Source organism: Diabrotica virgifera, chromosome 1, assembly GCF_917563875.1.
Source record: "Diabrotica virgifera virgifera chromosome 1, PGI_DIABVI_V3a".
Classification (NCBI taxonomy): domain Eukaryota; kingdom Metazoa; phylum Arthropoda; class Insecta; order Coleoptera; family Chrysomelidae; genus Diabrotica; species Diabrotica virgifera.
The window spans coordinates 289737492-289754432 of NC_065443.1; the positions used below are offsets into that span (position 1 = coordinate 289737492).

General features: G+C 29.4%; 1 protein-coding gene across 3 annotated transcripts in view; it reads left to right on the forward strand.

Annotated features, from left to right (window-relative positions):
• LOC114332203 (eye-specific diacylglycerol kinase) overlaps positions 1–16941 on the forward strand; it is a 1074450-nt gene that overhangs the window by 662329 nt on the left and 395180 nt on the right. For all 3 annotated transcript variants that reach the window (XM_050642118.1, XM_050642119.1, XM_050642120.1), the window contains exon 5: positions 10594–10729. In XM_050642118.1, coding sequence (XP_050498075.1) covers positions 10594–10729 — 136 coding nt within the window. The remainder of the gene's footprint in view (positions 1–10593; positions 10730–16941) is intronic.

Consider the following 16941-nt stretch of genomic DNA (forward strand, 5'->3'; position numbering starts at 1 on the left):
TGGATATCACATACCTAAATAACATAACTAAGCAAATTGATATTATGTTATGCGATTTTAAAAAAATTTATATCGCTGGATAGGTAAATGACCATTTTTTCATGTTACAAAAAAAATACTGGGTGTTTTAATAAAAAAAGTCAACAACGTTATTTTTTTCAAAGCTCCGCCATTTTTTATTTATAAGCGATATAAAAAATGGTCATTTACCTAAAAGCTTGTAAAAGCAGTCATTTATCTATCCAGCGATATAAAAATTTTTAAAATCAGTTGTCAAATGACTGAGCAATTAATTTTTAAAATGAGAGATGCAATGTGGAAATCACATAACATAATATCAATTGGCTTAGTTATGTTATTTAGGTATGTGATATCCATGTTGCACCTCTCAGTTTAAAAATTAATTACTCAGTGATTTGACAACCGATTTTGAAAAACTTTATATCGCTGGATAGGTAAATGACGTTTCTTTCTATTTACAAAAAAATATACTGGGTGTTCTATTAAAAAAAAGTCAACAACGTTTTTTTTTTAAACCCGCCATTTTTGTTTTCGTATTTAAAAGCGATATAGAAAATTCAATCCATTCAGACAAAACTTTTACTAAAATAAAATATTTCAGCGAAAACCGCATATTTCTATCTTGAGCCGTTTAGAAGTTATAGGCAGTTAAAATCGGGGAAAATATAAGTGGACACCCGGTATTTCAGAGCAAGAAAACGTGATTTTTTGTATTTGTTTAAAAAAATTGTTTAAACAATTTTTGCCCAAAAAGTCCGCCCGGCACCCTTCAGATTTGTTTAAAGGGGACATTTTTGAATAGGAATCCACAAAGAAACCGAATCAGAATTTTTTTTCAGACGGGAGCGGTTTCACGACGTGGACTAAATTGATTATACGAAATCTAAATTCAACGTATATAAATACTGTTTACCAAATAACGTTTGTCTAGGATTATTAGAGTTAAGTGCAACATGTTTTATTTTATTTTAAAGAATAAGAATACAACTAATCTACAAGATTAATCAGCATTTTTTCTTTGAGCTAATTTTCCTAAAATTATTTGTAATCTAGATGTCACCTGGTCCATCCTAGCTTCTTTTGTCATAAAATGTCCACTTCTTTATTGTGGCTACACAGTACAGCACTGACTCTGCTTTTCACTAACTTCTCACATCTTTGTTGCGGCTACAAAGCAACACAACACTAACTAAGCCTTGCACAACTTTTCACATTACATAAGCTCAAACAGTTTAGTCCTCTTGAGCCTTTGCGTCTGTGGTTGACTGACAATAAGCTGAAGTTCTTTATGGTTGGGATGCTTATAGAATCTCTCTTTATATCTCCTGGCGAGATACGGATATCCTCTAATTTCATTTGGAATCGATTCGATTTTAAGGTATCTACGTAAATCCTCATTTCGAACATACCAAGCAGCACCTACAATATTCCTTAGTATTCGGTTCTGAAGCATTTCTTGATTTCTATAATTGAGACGTGCACCAGAACAACGATTTATGTTACGTGCTGTCAATATGTAATATAAATCATTGTTCCGGTGAACGCCTCAATTGGTTTTTTTGCTACATCCCCGTAATTTTAGGCCCTAGGTCCACACAGGTTTCAATATCTGTTTATAAATCAGTACTGTGGATGGAAAGTTGAGAGTACCTACCTATCAGCCAATACATATTTTTGTACTTTATCTTCCACTGTTTAGTATTCTTTTTAACGGATGTTCCTTTCATTTGAGTTTGACGTACAGATTTAAAAGATATTTCGCTTTTTTTCTTATTAGGAACAATGTTTATATTTTTGACTAGCGCTCTATGTCATTAATTGCATTTTGAAGGTTTACCATAGATTATTCTATAGTTGCTCCTAGTGTCAGGACTGCTGTATCATCAGCAAATGTGGCTAGTTGAATGTTTTCTCTCTCCGGAATGTCAGATGTATACAAAAGGTATACTATTGATCCAAGAACGCTGCCTTGTGAAAACCCTGCATTTATTAGAGCATGCTGAATAGAGAATTAAATAACCTTTCAAATGAGCTCTCACACAACCCCTACTCTCATTTAAAAAATCATCGATTACGTCATCACGCCCAGATGGATGACGTCACTAATATGCCAAAAAGTCCTAATTTAAAAATAAAAATCGACCTGTCTGAGGATTTCTCTTCAAATTTTCCGATTCTCGAGATAAGGAATTTATGCAAATTCAAACGTCCTCATTGTAAATCGATAATCCGGTCATAGGGTAATTTTTTAGCCGGTAAACGCGATTATTTCCAAATACATTTCTTTTTGTAAGAACCAGTGAATTGTAGCCGCTTTAATTTCACATTATCACTTTTACATTTCGTCAACTTATCAACAGATATAATTTAGTTGTCTATTTTATTAATTAAAACTGTTAAGCATCATACAGACTTTTATTCTGAGTGTCTTTAACGAATCCTACATTTATATATTACCAGATCAAGGTCCAAATGGACGTTAACTACCGATCTGAACCAGCATATTGAATGTAATCACAGCTTTTTTTGGTAGCTCCACCTTTTGCTTTAATATTTTTTGTATAAAAGTTTGTACATATATATCTTCTTGTAATAAAAAATAATCTTAATATTATAGAAATTTATTTGATATGTATCTTCCTAGCAATCCTAGCATGCATCTTGTTCTGAAGCTACTTTCTTGTGGCATTTTAATTAATAAATCTTAAAAAATCGCAGTGGAAATGGAAACGTAAAAATAAACTTAGTTTAAACTAATATTGTAATATTGTGGTTCATTTCCAATAAATTGTAAATTGCAGCATGTATATACAGGGTGCGCCAAACCTCTGGTTTTCTTTGATTACGGCTAAACTATGGGATATACAAAAAAATGTTTTTAACAAAACTAATGTACCTTAAAACCGTCTATAATATAAAATTATTTTCGATTATACAGGGTGAGTCAGAACGACGGTACGAACCAAAGTTTTGTTTTTTTAAATGGAACACCCTATATATTAAATCATTTTTAAATGTAGTTTTTAAAAATATGAAAATTTTGTATAAGGTCTTATAGGCCTAACGTTAATAATTTTCGAAATATTTACATTTTTATTGAGAAAAATGGTAATATTTATAGGGCTGTGGATTATGTTTCCAAGGAAATAAAAATTTAGGTGGTAGATCAAAGTTTTTATAATATAGTGTCATTTTTAAATAATTTAATATCTTTTAATTATAGCCATAAAATATACAGTGTGATCACTATTTGCAAATAAAAAATTTTCTCATTTTTTTTTTAAATGGAACACCCTGTATATTAGTATTGCATTTTGTAGTAAATATTACAACCTTTCTTTTAGTATAAGGTTGTATGGTTGTATGTACATAGCATGTTTGGTTTTGTAAATATTTAAAAAAGAACTATAGATTTTACGTTTCGCGGATATTTTACATCCGCGATAATTTTAATTATTTTTTTGCAAAAAAAATTATAATCTGATTTTAGAAACATACACTTAAATGTCAAAGATGAAAATAAAAACTTAATTAAAGATTAAAATATAACGTATGCAAGTGCAACGTAATTGAATTGAATAACTTTAAAATTATGTTACAAACAATATTTTACCATACTAATAATAGTCCTGTCGCCAGGGGGGGTACAACGGCCTCGTTAATTCAGATGGACTTACTCAAGTTTTTTTTATGTATTTTGACCCGTAGAACACGAATTTTTTGGGTAACAGTTGATCCGGATGTCGATAAGATTGTTATAGACCAAGAACTTGAGGAATCAAATAACAGCGATTTTTGGCAAAACAAAACAATATTTTGTATTTTTTGGGCCATTTTAAGTAAAAAATATTTCTACAAGTTTTTTCGTAGGATGCACAGTTTTCGAGATAAACGCGGTTGAACTTTAAAAAAATCGAAAAATTGCAATTTTTGAACCCGAATAACTTTTGATTAAAAAATAAAATAGCAAGTCTGCTTACCGCATTTGAAAGTTTAAGTCAAATTATATCGGTTTTGATTATTTGCATTGGTAAAAATTTATTTTTTTATTGTTTAACAAAGCTATAAACACGTAGGGTTTCCCGTGCTTTTACATGCGTTTTAACGCATGTAACGTAGAAATAGTCTTGATTGCACTAGTACCTATTCTACCTACTCGTTCGATTTTAAATGAGAAATCATAGAAACATCACTCACGCACTAGTTGTTTGTAGCTTTGTTTAGCAATAACACAATAAATTTTTAGCAATGCAAATAATCAAAACCGACATAATTTGACTTGAACTTTCAAAGGCGCTAAGCAGAATTGCTATTTTATTTTTTAATCAAAAGTTATTCGGGTTTAAAAATTGCAGTTTTTCGATTTTTTGAAAGTTCAACCGCGTTTATCTCGAAAACTGTGCATCCTACTAAAAAACTTGTAGAAATATTTTTTGCTTAAAATGACCCAAAAAATACAAAATATTGTTTTGTTTTGCCAAAAATCGCTGTTATTTGATTCCTCAAGTTCTTGGTCTATAACAATCTTATCGACATCCGGATCAACTGTTACCCAAAAAATTTGTGTTCTACGGGTCAAAATACATAAAAAAAATTTGGGTAAGTCCATCTGAATTAACGAGGCCGTTGTACCCCCCCTGGCGACAGGACTATAAGGAATTAATATGGATAAATTAATTATTAAAAATAAACAACCAATTTTAAAATTTACCCTAGTAACTTTATTGTAGGTACCTAATTTTGGTATTTAAATTGTATTTACGAGTAAGATCAGTTAATAACTTTTTAATTTACCTACATCTTGAGAACGTATAAAGTATGCTTTGAAACAAATGAACGTTATAGAAGTATATTATGAAGTAAATAGTATCTATGTAGTCGTGTCATAAAAAAGCTGGTAATAATTTCTAATGGTTTCGCCCAAAACAAAAATGTCATATCCACCAATTGTTCGGTTGAAAAATTAAAATTTAAAATATAAAAAATTGTTACAAAAAATTTAAATACAAAAGTATTACCAGCTATTGTGGCACCTTTTAATACTATTTATTTTAATAAATAATTTGGCTGATACATTTAACATTCATTTGTTTCAAAGCATACTTTATAATTATTATGTTCTCAAGATGTAAGTAAATTTAAAAGGTAAATTAAAATTTTAACTGATCTTACTCGTAAATACAATATAACTTACAATTAATTTGGTACAGGAAAGTTGCTGTGGTAGAAAAATTACTAGGGTAGATATCAAATTTGGTTGTTTATTTAATTTAGTAACTAATTTATGCATTCATTAGTATGGTAAAATATTTTTTGTAAAATAGTTTTAAGTTATTAAATTCAACTGAATTGTATTAGTATACGATTTATTTTAATCTTTAATTACGTTTTTATTTTCATATTTGATATTTCAATGTATGTTTCTAAAACCAGATTATAATTATTTTTTTTTGCAAAAAAAAATTTTTAATAAAAAATCCGCAAAAATGTAAAATCTATAGTTTTTTTTTAAATATCTACAAAACGAAACATAATAATAATAATAATAATAATAATAATGACTTTATTGCTTTTTTTCAAAAAAAAATACAATATTAGACAAACAGTAATAATTATAATAAAGCAAAAGGCGACGTTCGCTCTTAGATGAAGTTCCTAGAAACACCAGCTAAGAAGCGCTCTTCCACGTAACCGCAATACAAATAATTACTATTCTAGTGTAACCTAAAGACCTATTTACATGCTAAAATAAATTTATCGTATATGATAATAACACTAATTATCTATTTTTATTGAATAAATTTTTATTGAATAAACTTTGCAATCATTTAAACGAATGTAGCCAAATTTACTGGTTTATAATCTAAATTTTAATTTTATGCTATTATTAAATAGAGACTTTTTTACGTTGGATTTAAATTGAGAGATGGGTAAAGTTTTGAAATTTTCAGGGATCATATTGTACAGATTAGCAATATTGTAAGAGAAGCAAGATCGAAATAACGAGGTTTTATGTTTCGGTATATTAAGTTTATTTTTGAATCTGACATTAATATTATGTACTTCTGACCTTTTTTTAACTTTTTTATATAAATAATAGGGCTTTTTGGTTAGCATTATTTTATGAAATAATACTGATCCGTGAAGAATACGCCTGTTACTAACATTTAACCATTCTAGATCTGCAAGATGCTTAGAAGTTGGATTTCGACGTCTGATACCACAAATGAAACGGACACACATATTTTGAATTCGTTGCAAACGATTCTGATCTAGTTGTGTTAATGCTGGTCCATATATTACATCACAGTAATTAAACTGTGAAAGCACTAGACTATTGTAGAGCATAATTTTAGTGGTTCTATTAAACATTTGTCTATGTGAGAATAAAAGTTTTAAATTACAAAATGCTTTCTGAATTATTGATGAAATATGATTAGAGAACGTTAGGGAGTCATCTAATATGAGTCCCAGGTTTTTTTCACAATTAGATAGAATTAAATTTTCGTTATTGATTTTTAAATGTATTTTATTATTTACTCGATTTTTCTCTATTCTACGTCCAAACAGCATGGCTTTGGATTTTGAGGGATTTATGCCTAAGCAGAATTTGTTTGAAATGTCTGAAATAGATTTTAGTTCTTTATTAATTTTAGAACAAGCATTTTCAACTTCTGATTCTTTAAACTCTAAGTACAATTGTGTGTCATCTGCATAATAGTGAGATTTCATATAATTTAAATAACTTGAGAACTGGGAGGTGTATATCGAAAACAACAAAGGTCCCAATATAGAACCTTGCGGAACTCCTCGTGATAGGTATATTTTATTTGACGACTTTTTATTTAAAAACACGCTTTGAGATCTTTGATCTAAATATGACTTCAACATTTTTTGCGCTTGTTTACTAAAAGATATAAAATTACATAATGAGAGAAGTAGAGGGTGGTTAATTTTATCAAATGCCTTCGAGTAATCTAATAAAACTAGTATGCACAGGTTGTTGGAGTCAATATAAGAGTAAATGTCATCTAAAACTTTAAGAAGTGCGGTAGTGCAGCTATATCCAGGACGGAAACCTGACTGATGTTCTGGTAGGAGGTGAAATTTGGTAATGTGTTGCCTAATTTGTTCATCCATCACTTTTTCTAGGATTTTAGAAAAGGTACATAGAATGCTTATGGGGCGCAGCTCATTGTAGTCAACAGGACTATCAGTTTTTGGAAGAGGTATGACTTTCGACTCTTTCCAAACAGAAGGGAAAATAGATTTTTGTAGACAAAAATTAAATATGTGAGTAATAAATGGTAAAATGTAGGGGCAACAATAAAGAATCATAGTGATATTAATGTTATCATGTCCAGAAGCGTTTGATTTTATTGAAAGTATTTTTTCATATACCTTTAACTCATCAATTACTGTAAAACTAAAATTATCAACACCAGGAATTTTAGAAGAAGAATAGTGGTTTAGAACGTCAGCATCAGGAATGTCGTGACCACCAATACCATGAACGAAATAATTATTTATAGAATCCGGATCTTGCAAATGATCAGGAATAAATGACGACGATTTTTTATTACTAATGATGTTATGCTTCTTCATTTCTTTCCACATATTTTTTCCTCGCCGTAACTGAAATTCAAAATACGCCTTCTTTTCGCGTTTAATTGCATGATTAACTTCATTACGAATTGATTTGTAAAAATTCCAATGATTCTCATTTTTTGATTTTTTAAATTTTAATAATGCTTTATCCCTTAATTTCATCATATACCTTAATGTGTCTGTTAACCATGGAGCCTTTTGTCTTGTAATTTTAATTTGACGAAGAGGTGCATGAATTTGAAATAAATTTAGAATAGTGGAATTTAATACGTTGATTTTACTTTCAATATCATTAAGTAGATAAATTTGTTGAAGGTCGGAAGCTGCTAGATCTCGATGAAAATAATGCGGTTCAAAATTTCTAAAGTCACGAAAAGTGAATTCAAAAGGTTTAAATTTTTTTATACCCGGCGATCCAAAGTAACAAGATGGCATGGAGTGATCTGATACTAAAGGACACTTAGTAACTTTTACATTACTGATTTTTAAAGCTTCCGTACATAATATAATATCGAGTAGTTTTGGACCTCTTGTTGGTTGGTCAACAACTTGAGTAAGGCTGTAAGTGTCAAAAATTGACTGTAGAGTTCTACATTGTAGGCTACTCGGTTCTAAAAAATTAATATTAAGATCCCCAGCAAAAACAATATAGTCATACGATGGCGATAATGTACCTAAACATAAGTCAAGATCGTTAGCGAAATCGTGATAAAAAAAATCATTAGGCCTGTAAAGTGAACCCAAAGCGTAAGTTTTATTATTATAACAAAACGAGATCCATAACTGTTCGGAAGTAATATTGTCCAGATTAGTAATAGGTTTAGGCTTTAAACTATTTTTAATATATACAGCAGTACCTCCACCTATTCTCAAAGATTTATCCCGTCTGAAAATTTTGTATCCCGGTAAATCGACTACTCTATTTACAATATTTGGTTTTAGCCAGGACTCCGATACTGTAATTAAGTCAAATTTATTAAACACAGCATCTTTAAAAGCAATAAAGTTAGCCAAGATAGATCTTGCATTTATATGACAAACAGATAATGGCTCATTCATTTTATTAAATAAGTACAAAATCTATCAAAATATATTCAAACTAAATAATACCCAAATTTAAGCGTGTTGAAAAAACGTATTATGAAAATAAAAAAGAAAAAAAAATTTACAGATATACTAAGCTGAAAAGAATTGAAAATAAATGTACAATTTTAAAATATTGTTTTTTTTTAGTTAATGTTGTGTATATAAGCATTCATATAATTTTTAGTTGTTATATTGACGCATAGTTACACATATTGATATGAACGACATAAAACTCATTTAATTATAAAAATAAATAAATTCCCTAATCACCAGAATACAAAAAAAGAAAAATAAATTAGTATAATCTAGCATAAAAATCTAAGAAACAAAATTAGAGTTCATTCCACCAAAAAGAAATAAAGGAGCCTTTATTTTCTAGCGTTCGCAGTTTGTTTCTGGTTTCTCGTTTTAGGGCTGTAGTTAATTTTTCCTCGCTTCCGTTTCTTGAACACTGGCTTCTCACTCTGTTGGATCGAAGTGCCGGCCTCAGTATGTTTATGAACAGTAATATTTTGGTTGGATTTAGTGCTACATGTATCGCTTTCATCTGAAGACGGCGAGTCTACTTGTTGTTCTAGGTCTTCCAAATCATCTACTGTGTATATCTGGTCCTCTATTTCTAATTTATAACCTCTTATCTTAGCTCGCAGGTTCTGTTCTCTGGCTAACTTTAAATGTTTTGAGAGTTTTTTTTGTATTACCCGGTCCTCAACGGATGCATCATTTACTATTGATATACCTGTTCCTTTTAATTTTACAATATTTTTATACAGATCTTGCTTTCTTAAAAAGGAGACAAACTCGAGAAATACAGGAGACTTTTGAGGATCTCTTTGTGTTTGATAGACGTTGTTGATGTCTTCTGCTTTGAGATTTATCTCTAAAAGGGAATTTAATTTTGCAAGAACTTCTGACAGTAAATTATTCTTATCTGTGATTTTGAAGCCAAATATAACCACATTATTTTTTCTTATCTTTCTATCTAGAAAGCAAACTTTATTTTCAAGTTCAATTACTTTTTTATTTTGTTCTATTATTTGCGAAATGTTTTCCAGACTAGCTGCAATTTCATTTTTAATTTCAAGTGTTTGTTTACTAGTAACTTCTTTAATCGCGTTATGTATAAGCTTTAATACATACTAGGTACATACAACTTTATACCAAAAGAAAAGTTGCAATATTTACTACAAAAGACAATACTAATATACAGGGTGTCCCATTTAAAAAAAATGAGGAAGTTTTGTATTTGCAAATAGTGATCACACTGTATATTTTATGGCTGTATGTCAAATGTGTTAATTTATTTAAAAATAAAAGTATACTAAAAAAACTTTGACATGCCATTTAAATTTTTATTACCTTAAAAGCCTAATTCACAGCCCCTTGAATATTACCATTTTTCTCAATAAAAGTGTACATATTTCGGAAATTGTTAATTTTAGGCCTATAATACTTTATATAAATTCTTAATATTCTTAAAAAATATATTTAAAAATGATTTAATATACAGGGTGTTCCATTTAAAAAACACAACTTTGGTTTGTACCGTCATTCTGACTAACCCTGTACAATCGAAAATAATTTTAAATTATAGACGGCTGCGATATACATTAATTTTGTAAAAAACATTTTTTTGTATATCCCATAATTTAGCCGCAATCAAAGATAAGCAGAGGTTTGGCGCACCCTGTATGTATTTAGTATTTTTTATTCTGTACATATTTTCTTTCTGTATACCAACATCTATTTTTAGCTCTTTTTTATTTTCAGGCTCTATCTCTTCTTCGCACGTTTGTTAATACAACAACTCTTGTCTTATCGATGTTTTGGTGTCGAAAATATTGGCTCGATGCTAAACGATTTTTTCTTTTGTTACAGGAAGTCATCAGAGGTCGGGGAGCGGGTTTTGAGGAGCACTCCCGATTGGGAAGAGACTGCCATCAATGGGGACCATTTGTGGGTACCGACGTCAGTGTCGGGTGATTTTTGTTATGTGGGAGACTCAGACTGTACGGTAAGTGTAAAAATTATTTAGTTTAACGTTTATTATTGGTTTTAATACATTTAAAGGGCCATGGCCAGGGGCAAGAACGATGAATGTCTATCTGCAAGCATTTTCGGTAAAATGAGAAACAAAGTTACATATTGCATTGTTTTCTCCCTTGCCTCCAATAGACCAGTAAATGAACGGGAAATTCGGCGATACCGTGTAATTTTCATGGGCAACTCCGAATTGCATGAAAATTTGGATTTAGGTTCTACTTACCCTCCACTTCAAAGTTGAAATTGTGCCGTTGGTTGCTTTTACTTGGGGGGTGACAGTCACCCCTTCTAGGGGGTGAAAAAACATACGTTCAAGATAAGATCGGAAATGGATAAATTGACTGATTTTTAAGCAACTTTTGTTCCATTGATTTTTTTACGTAAGTCAATACTTTTCGAGTTATTTGCCATTGAAAATGTTGATTTTTCGACAAAAAAAAACTACGTTTCCAGACGGTTTTTCGCAAATAACTCAAAAAGTAAATATTTTGTCGAAAAAAATATCCTTAGCAAAATTGTAGCTTATAAAAAACCCAAAAAAATGGTGTATCACTAAAGTCTATAAATCAAATAAAAACAAAGTTGTAGCTCATGAAAAATACGTTCTTATTTGTCTAATTCCAAATCGAATATTTCAAGGTGAAATCACCGAAAAATTAAGCACTTTTCGGGAAAACCCCATTTAAACTTTTTTAAGGTGTTTATAAAAAGCTTTGTTTTAATTGTTAACAAAAGTTTTAGCGTTAAAAATAAGCAAGTTAAGCTCAAAATAAAGTTGGCCCTCTTTTTTTGTAAAAAATCATTGAAATCTCGCCGTGTTTAGCTCCCCAAATGAAATTAATCGCTACCGCTTTACAAACAATTTACTTACCTATCTATTTTTTATATGATCTGTCAGTCTCACCGGTTTAAAGTGTTTATTTTTGAAAGGACTATAATTGAGAAAGCTTGAATGGGTCCCTAATCACGAGTGAATGCAAATTTTGAACAGCCATTATCTTAACCAATTTTTGTCTTACGGAGAAACAAAATGAAACTAGCATATTTATAATAGCAAAACCTACATTTTTTTACACTTTGAGATTTTTCTAGTCACTAATACTTTTTAAGTTATTTTGAAAAAATGAAATTTTTCAAAAATTTTTTTACTATAAAACCAAATGTTTTTAAAAATAAGCACTTCAAACCAATCAAACTTACAGATCATATAAACAATACACATACAGTTAAAATAGATGGTAAAGCCAAACGATTAATTTCATTTCGGGTGCTAAATAGAGGGGGGTTTTCACGATTTTTTATCAAAAAAAAGGGACCAACTTTTTTTTTTCAGTGTAACTCGTTTATTTTTTACGCTGCAAACTTTTGTAAAAAACAAATAATAAGCTTTTTTTCAATACTTTAAAAATGTTAATAAGGTTTCCCGAAAAACGCTTCTTTCTTCGGTGATTTCGCCTTGAATTATTCGATTTGGAATTAGACGAATAACAACGTATTTTCATGAGCTACAACTTTGCTTCTACTCAATTTGTAGACTTTACTGTACACCATTTTTTTCGTTTTTTTATAGGCTACACTTTTGTTAAAAGTATTTTTTTCGATAAAATATTTACTTTTTGAGTTATTTGCGAAAACCCGTCTGAAAACGTAGTTTTTTTGTCGAAAAATCAATATTTTAAATCGCGAATAACTCGAAAAGTATTGACTTACGTAAAAAACTTTATAGAACAAAAGGTGCTTAAAATAAGTCAATTTATCCATTTCCGGCCTTATTTTAAACACGCGTTTTTCACCCCCCGAGAAGGGGTAAATGTCACCCCACAAGTAAAAGCAACCAACGGCACAAATTCAACTTTGAAGTGGAGGGTAAGTAGAACCTAAATCCAAATTTCCATGCAATTCGGAGTTGCCCCTGGAAATTACACTTCAAAACGGTCATTTATTGGGCTATAATATCACACCGAGAGAAAAAAATTCTTGACATAAAGAAACTTTATTAATATTTAAGAAAGATCGACTTGGCATATTGCCTAAGAAATATATCTTTGTATGTAAGATATAATTTTCTAAAATATTTCAAATAAATTCTACTATAGCCAAAGAAATGTATCTTAAACATGATTGAACTATCACTTTCTGGCAAACTTCAAACCCATTTATCAGAAAGAAATTACACTTGATGTTAATTAATTTTATTAGTCATCAAAATATATTTTCTTGCCATTACAAAACTATTCTTTCTGAGCAATAATATTTCTTAGTAAGGAATATTATTATCTTACTATTAATAATTAATGTATTTAATGTTAAGAAATATATTTCGCAGAGATAAACGTGTATTTAGAGTTAAGTTAATATTTCTTGAAAATAAAGTTATATTACATACGGCAAAATAAATCATTGTGCTAAGGTGAAATCATTATTTATTAATAAAAACAAGATATAAAATGTTATTATCACATACAAATATTTTCTCCACTCTTAAACCACTGGCTTCTACACAAAAATAAAAGGATGGAGAGGCAAATCCAAATTCCTCAAAGTTTCCTTCTTTTGTTACTAGCACTTTGTATAGCAGCAATTCACTAAAACAAAATCGTTATGTAGAAAGAGTAAACTTACTTTAATAAAATTTTCTTATAAAGATATAGATATTTATTTTGACAAATTTAGGAAACACGAAAAAAACAAATACACGGCCCCACATAAGAACTATTAATAATAATAATAATCAATCATATTTAGTTCAAACATGGCGTTATTTAACCTATACACATCTTTGTTTATTTTTTTATTTTTGTTAATGAAATATTAATTATTTATCTGTATAATATTAAGTCACACAATAAACATTGTTTAGCTAAAACAAGAGGGAAAATACAACCAATGTAAAACATTGAAGCAGACATAATAATATGTAATTTTCTTTATTTTTATAATCTAAAAGAGACAGCATACCTAATCATTAAGAAATTTTATTACGGGAAAATATTATTAGTTTACATCTTAAGTCATTTAATACATATTAACTAATTCACGGTTTTCGGCAATAACATTTCTTAACCATAAACATATATTTCTTTTAGACTAACTGATTTCTTTATCTCAAATAAATTAACAGAAAACATCCTCTGCGTTGCACCCGCCATGTTTGATATAGCGTTGTATTGTATATTTTTATAGAAGACGATATATTTAAAAAAACCTATTATAGTTGATACAAAAGTATACACATTTTTAAAAAGGTACTTACATGTATGAAGTTCTACCATTTCTGGAAGGCCCCGCAGTTGGTTAATAACTCCTTTCTTAATATTGTTCTGAAGCTATATATTATATCATTCTGTCCCAGCTTTAAATTGTGGCATATTTCCCAGTTAGAATAATAAGCTGCTTTATTTCAGAGTTGTCCATCATTATACCTAAAAAGCATATAAAGATACTATTATGTTTCTTTTATAACCATTCGGATACGCTACAATATTATTATTACATCTTAAATTACTCAATTTACTTTTATTTAATACCTATATATGTACGTACCTTCAAAATATCCCTTAATTTTTAAAGAACACCAATAAATCAAAAATCCATCTATATGAACATGAACATATCACGCCAACTTGACAAACACTGACGACTAAATCATAAATAGTTAATCTGCGCAATTCTTTTGTGGAAGAAAATCTCTTTGCAGGTAATATTTCGGCATAAATGACAAAGTTTTTATTTTATAACCACAGTTACTACAGACGGTATTTCTGAAGAATTATTTCTTGCGGTTTAAAATATTTATTTGATTGCAAGAAAATTTCTTGTACACAAATATAAATATGCATTAACTTAACATTATATTTCTTATACTGCAAAATATTTGTAGTTTTCAATTTAGGAAATAAAAACTTTAGGATAAGAAAATTAAATGTAACCATTAATGCATTTCTTAGTATTGAAGAAATTATCTGTAAGAAATTATTGAGTTGTGTTTAAAAAACTCGTTTCTTTATATGTGAACCGGTATGTTTAAGTTAATATGATATGTTAACTTTTAAGAAATATTGCTCAAAGAAATCGGTGTTTTAGGAGAAAAGAAATTGTTCTCTCGGTGCATGACGTGATTTTAAGACGATTATCATCTTTATTTCCCCTTGGCCGTTCACAGGTTGACAGTACTCTTTCTAAGCTAACAGATTGCGCACAAAAATCGCAAAATGGCCAAAAATTGACATTCATCGTTTTTCCCTCTGACCCTTCATTTTAAATTGTCAGACTTATTATTGATATTTATATACAGTTAGCATACATAAATGTAAATATTTGCATATTTCGCGTAGTACAAAGGACAGAAAACGATAATTAATAAATTGTTTTCGTTCATAGCAATCCACTTGAGGTTTAGCAGAGTCTTTGCATACCACTTGAGAGGGAACCACTCAAGAGACGTTTGTTGGTCTCTGGATTTGAGTTTATGTACTTATATGCAAATATCCGTACCTGATAATTAAATCGAAATCACATGTTCTTTGTTTTGTTGTTCGCTATCGTTTTCCTTCACAATTTGTTGTGTAATTTCGCCCATTAGTGATTAAGGGGAAAGGCGCAAAATGTCGCCTGTCAAAATTGTCAATGTGTTTTAAATGTGTTCATTTTTTTTCGAATCCTGAGAAAACTAAAAAATATTTTTGAAAAATTTGAACGCAGAATTAAAGGTTGCATTATTCCTGAGAGTAGAAAGTCCCTGAAAACTTCTATAATGTTTATTTTAATAAGTTACAGGGGTAAAAATAAAAAATAAAATTTAGTGTGAATTTTAATTGCAAATGTTTCATTCAAAAGAAACTTCTTATTTATTCTAAAGAATTTTCGGCCCTCGGCAATAGAGAGATATCGAAACCCTAAGTTAAAAGTTCCTTTATTACAGGATCTTTTAATAAAGGACAAATACAGGATATGTCTAATGAGAGTTATCGGAAACGCAGTTTTAAGGAATCTCTTATTTTGACAAATGACACATTAAATATTTTTGTAAATATAAAAATAACTTATAAAATTCTATTTGTTGATAAAAACATAAATATAAGTGAAGTAAGACGCCTTTCTTTTCTTGTTTCTTCACATAATTTGACAAATTTGTCACATTTTTGACACGTTACGTCAAAATAAAGGATCCTTTATTAAAAGATTTTTGTCCTTTATTTTTCCTTAAATACAGGCGGCCTGTATTTTATTACAGGACAAAAATAAAGGACGCGATACTGCGCTTGCGTATATGTCAAAATAAAGGATCTTTTATTAAAGGACGATGTTAAATAGGGTTTCGATATCTCTCTAATAACGTATCTAGTCTTTCATTCTGCGTTTAAATTTTTCAAAAATACTTATTAGTTTTCTCAGCATTCAAAAAAAATGAACACTTTTAAAACACATGGAAAATTTTTACAGGCGACATTTTGCGCCTTTCCTCTTAAGCTCCATTGCTTTCTATGTATTATTCTATTTTTGTTTTCCAGTTAGGTATCTTTTGTCTGTTGATGTATTCTTTGACCTGACCTTCCTATTTGTACTTCAGACTCCTTCTAGCTTGTATTTGTTGGTTTTTACTTCAATATTTTGTTATTAATTTATCTTCTTCCCGTCTTATTTGTCTTATAACCATATCTTCTCAACTTATTAGATTATTTACCTCGTTGTTAAACAATCGCCTAAACTCTTCGTCTTGGACTTTTTTCTGGTCCAACAATTTTTTCTAAGAATCTTCCTTTCTGTTATTCTTCTGACAGGTTTAATTATAGGTACTGCTTTATATATTTTCATTAACTCATTAACTTCATTAATTTATCATATTAATCTAAATGCCTGGATTTTTCAGCATCATCATTCAGAGAGATATCGAAACCCTAAGTTAAAAGTTCCTTTATTACAGGATCTTTTAATAAAGGACAAATACAGGATATGTCTAATGAGAGTTATTGGAAAAGCAGTTTTAAGGAATTTCTTATTTTGACAAATGACACATTAAATATTTTTTGTAAATATAAAAATATCTTAAACATAAATATAAGTGAAGTTAGACGCCTTTCTTTTCTTGTTTCTTCACATAATTTAACAAATTTGTCACATTTTTGACACGTTACGTCAAAATCAAGGATCCTTTATTAAAATATTTGTGTCCTGTATTTTTCC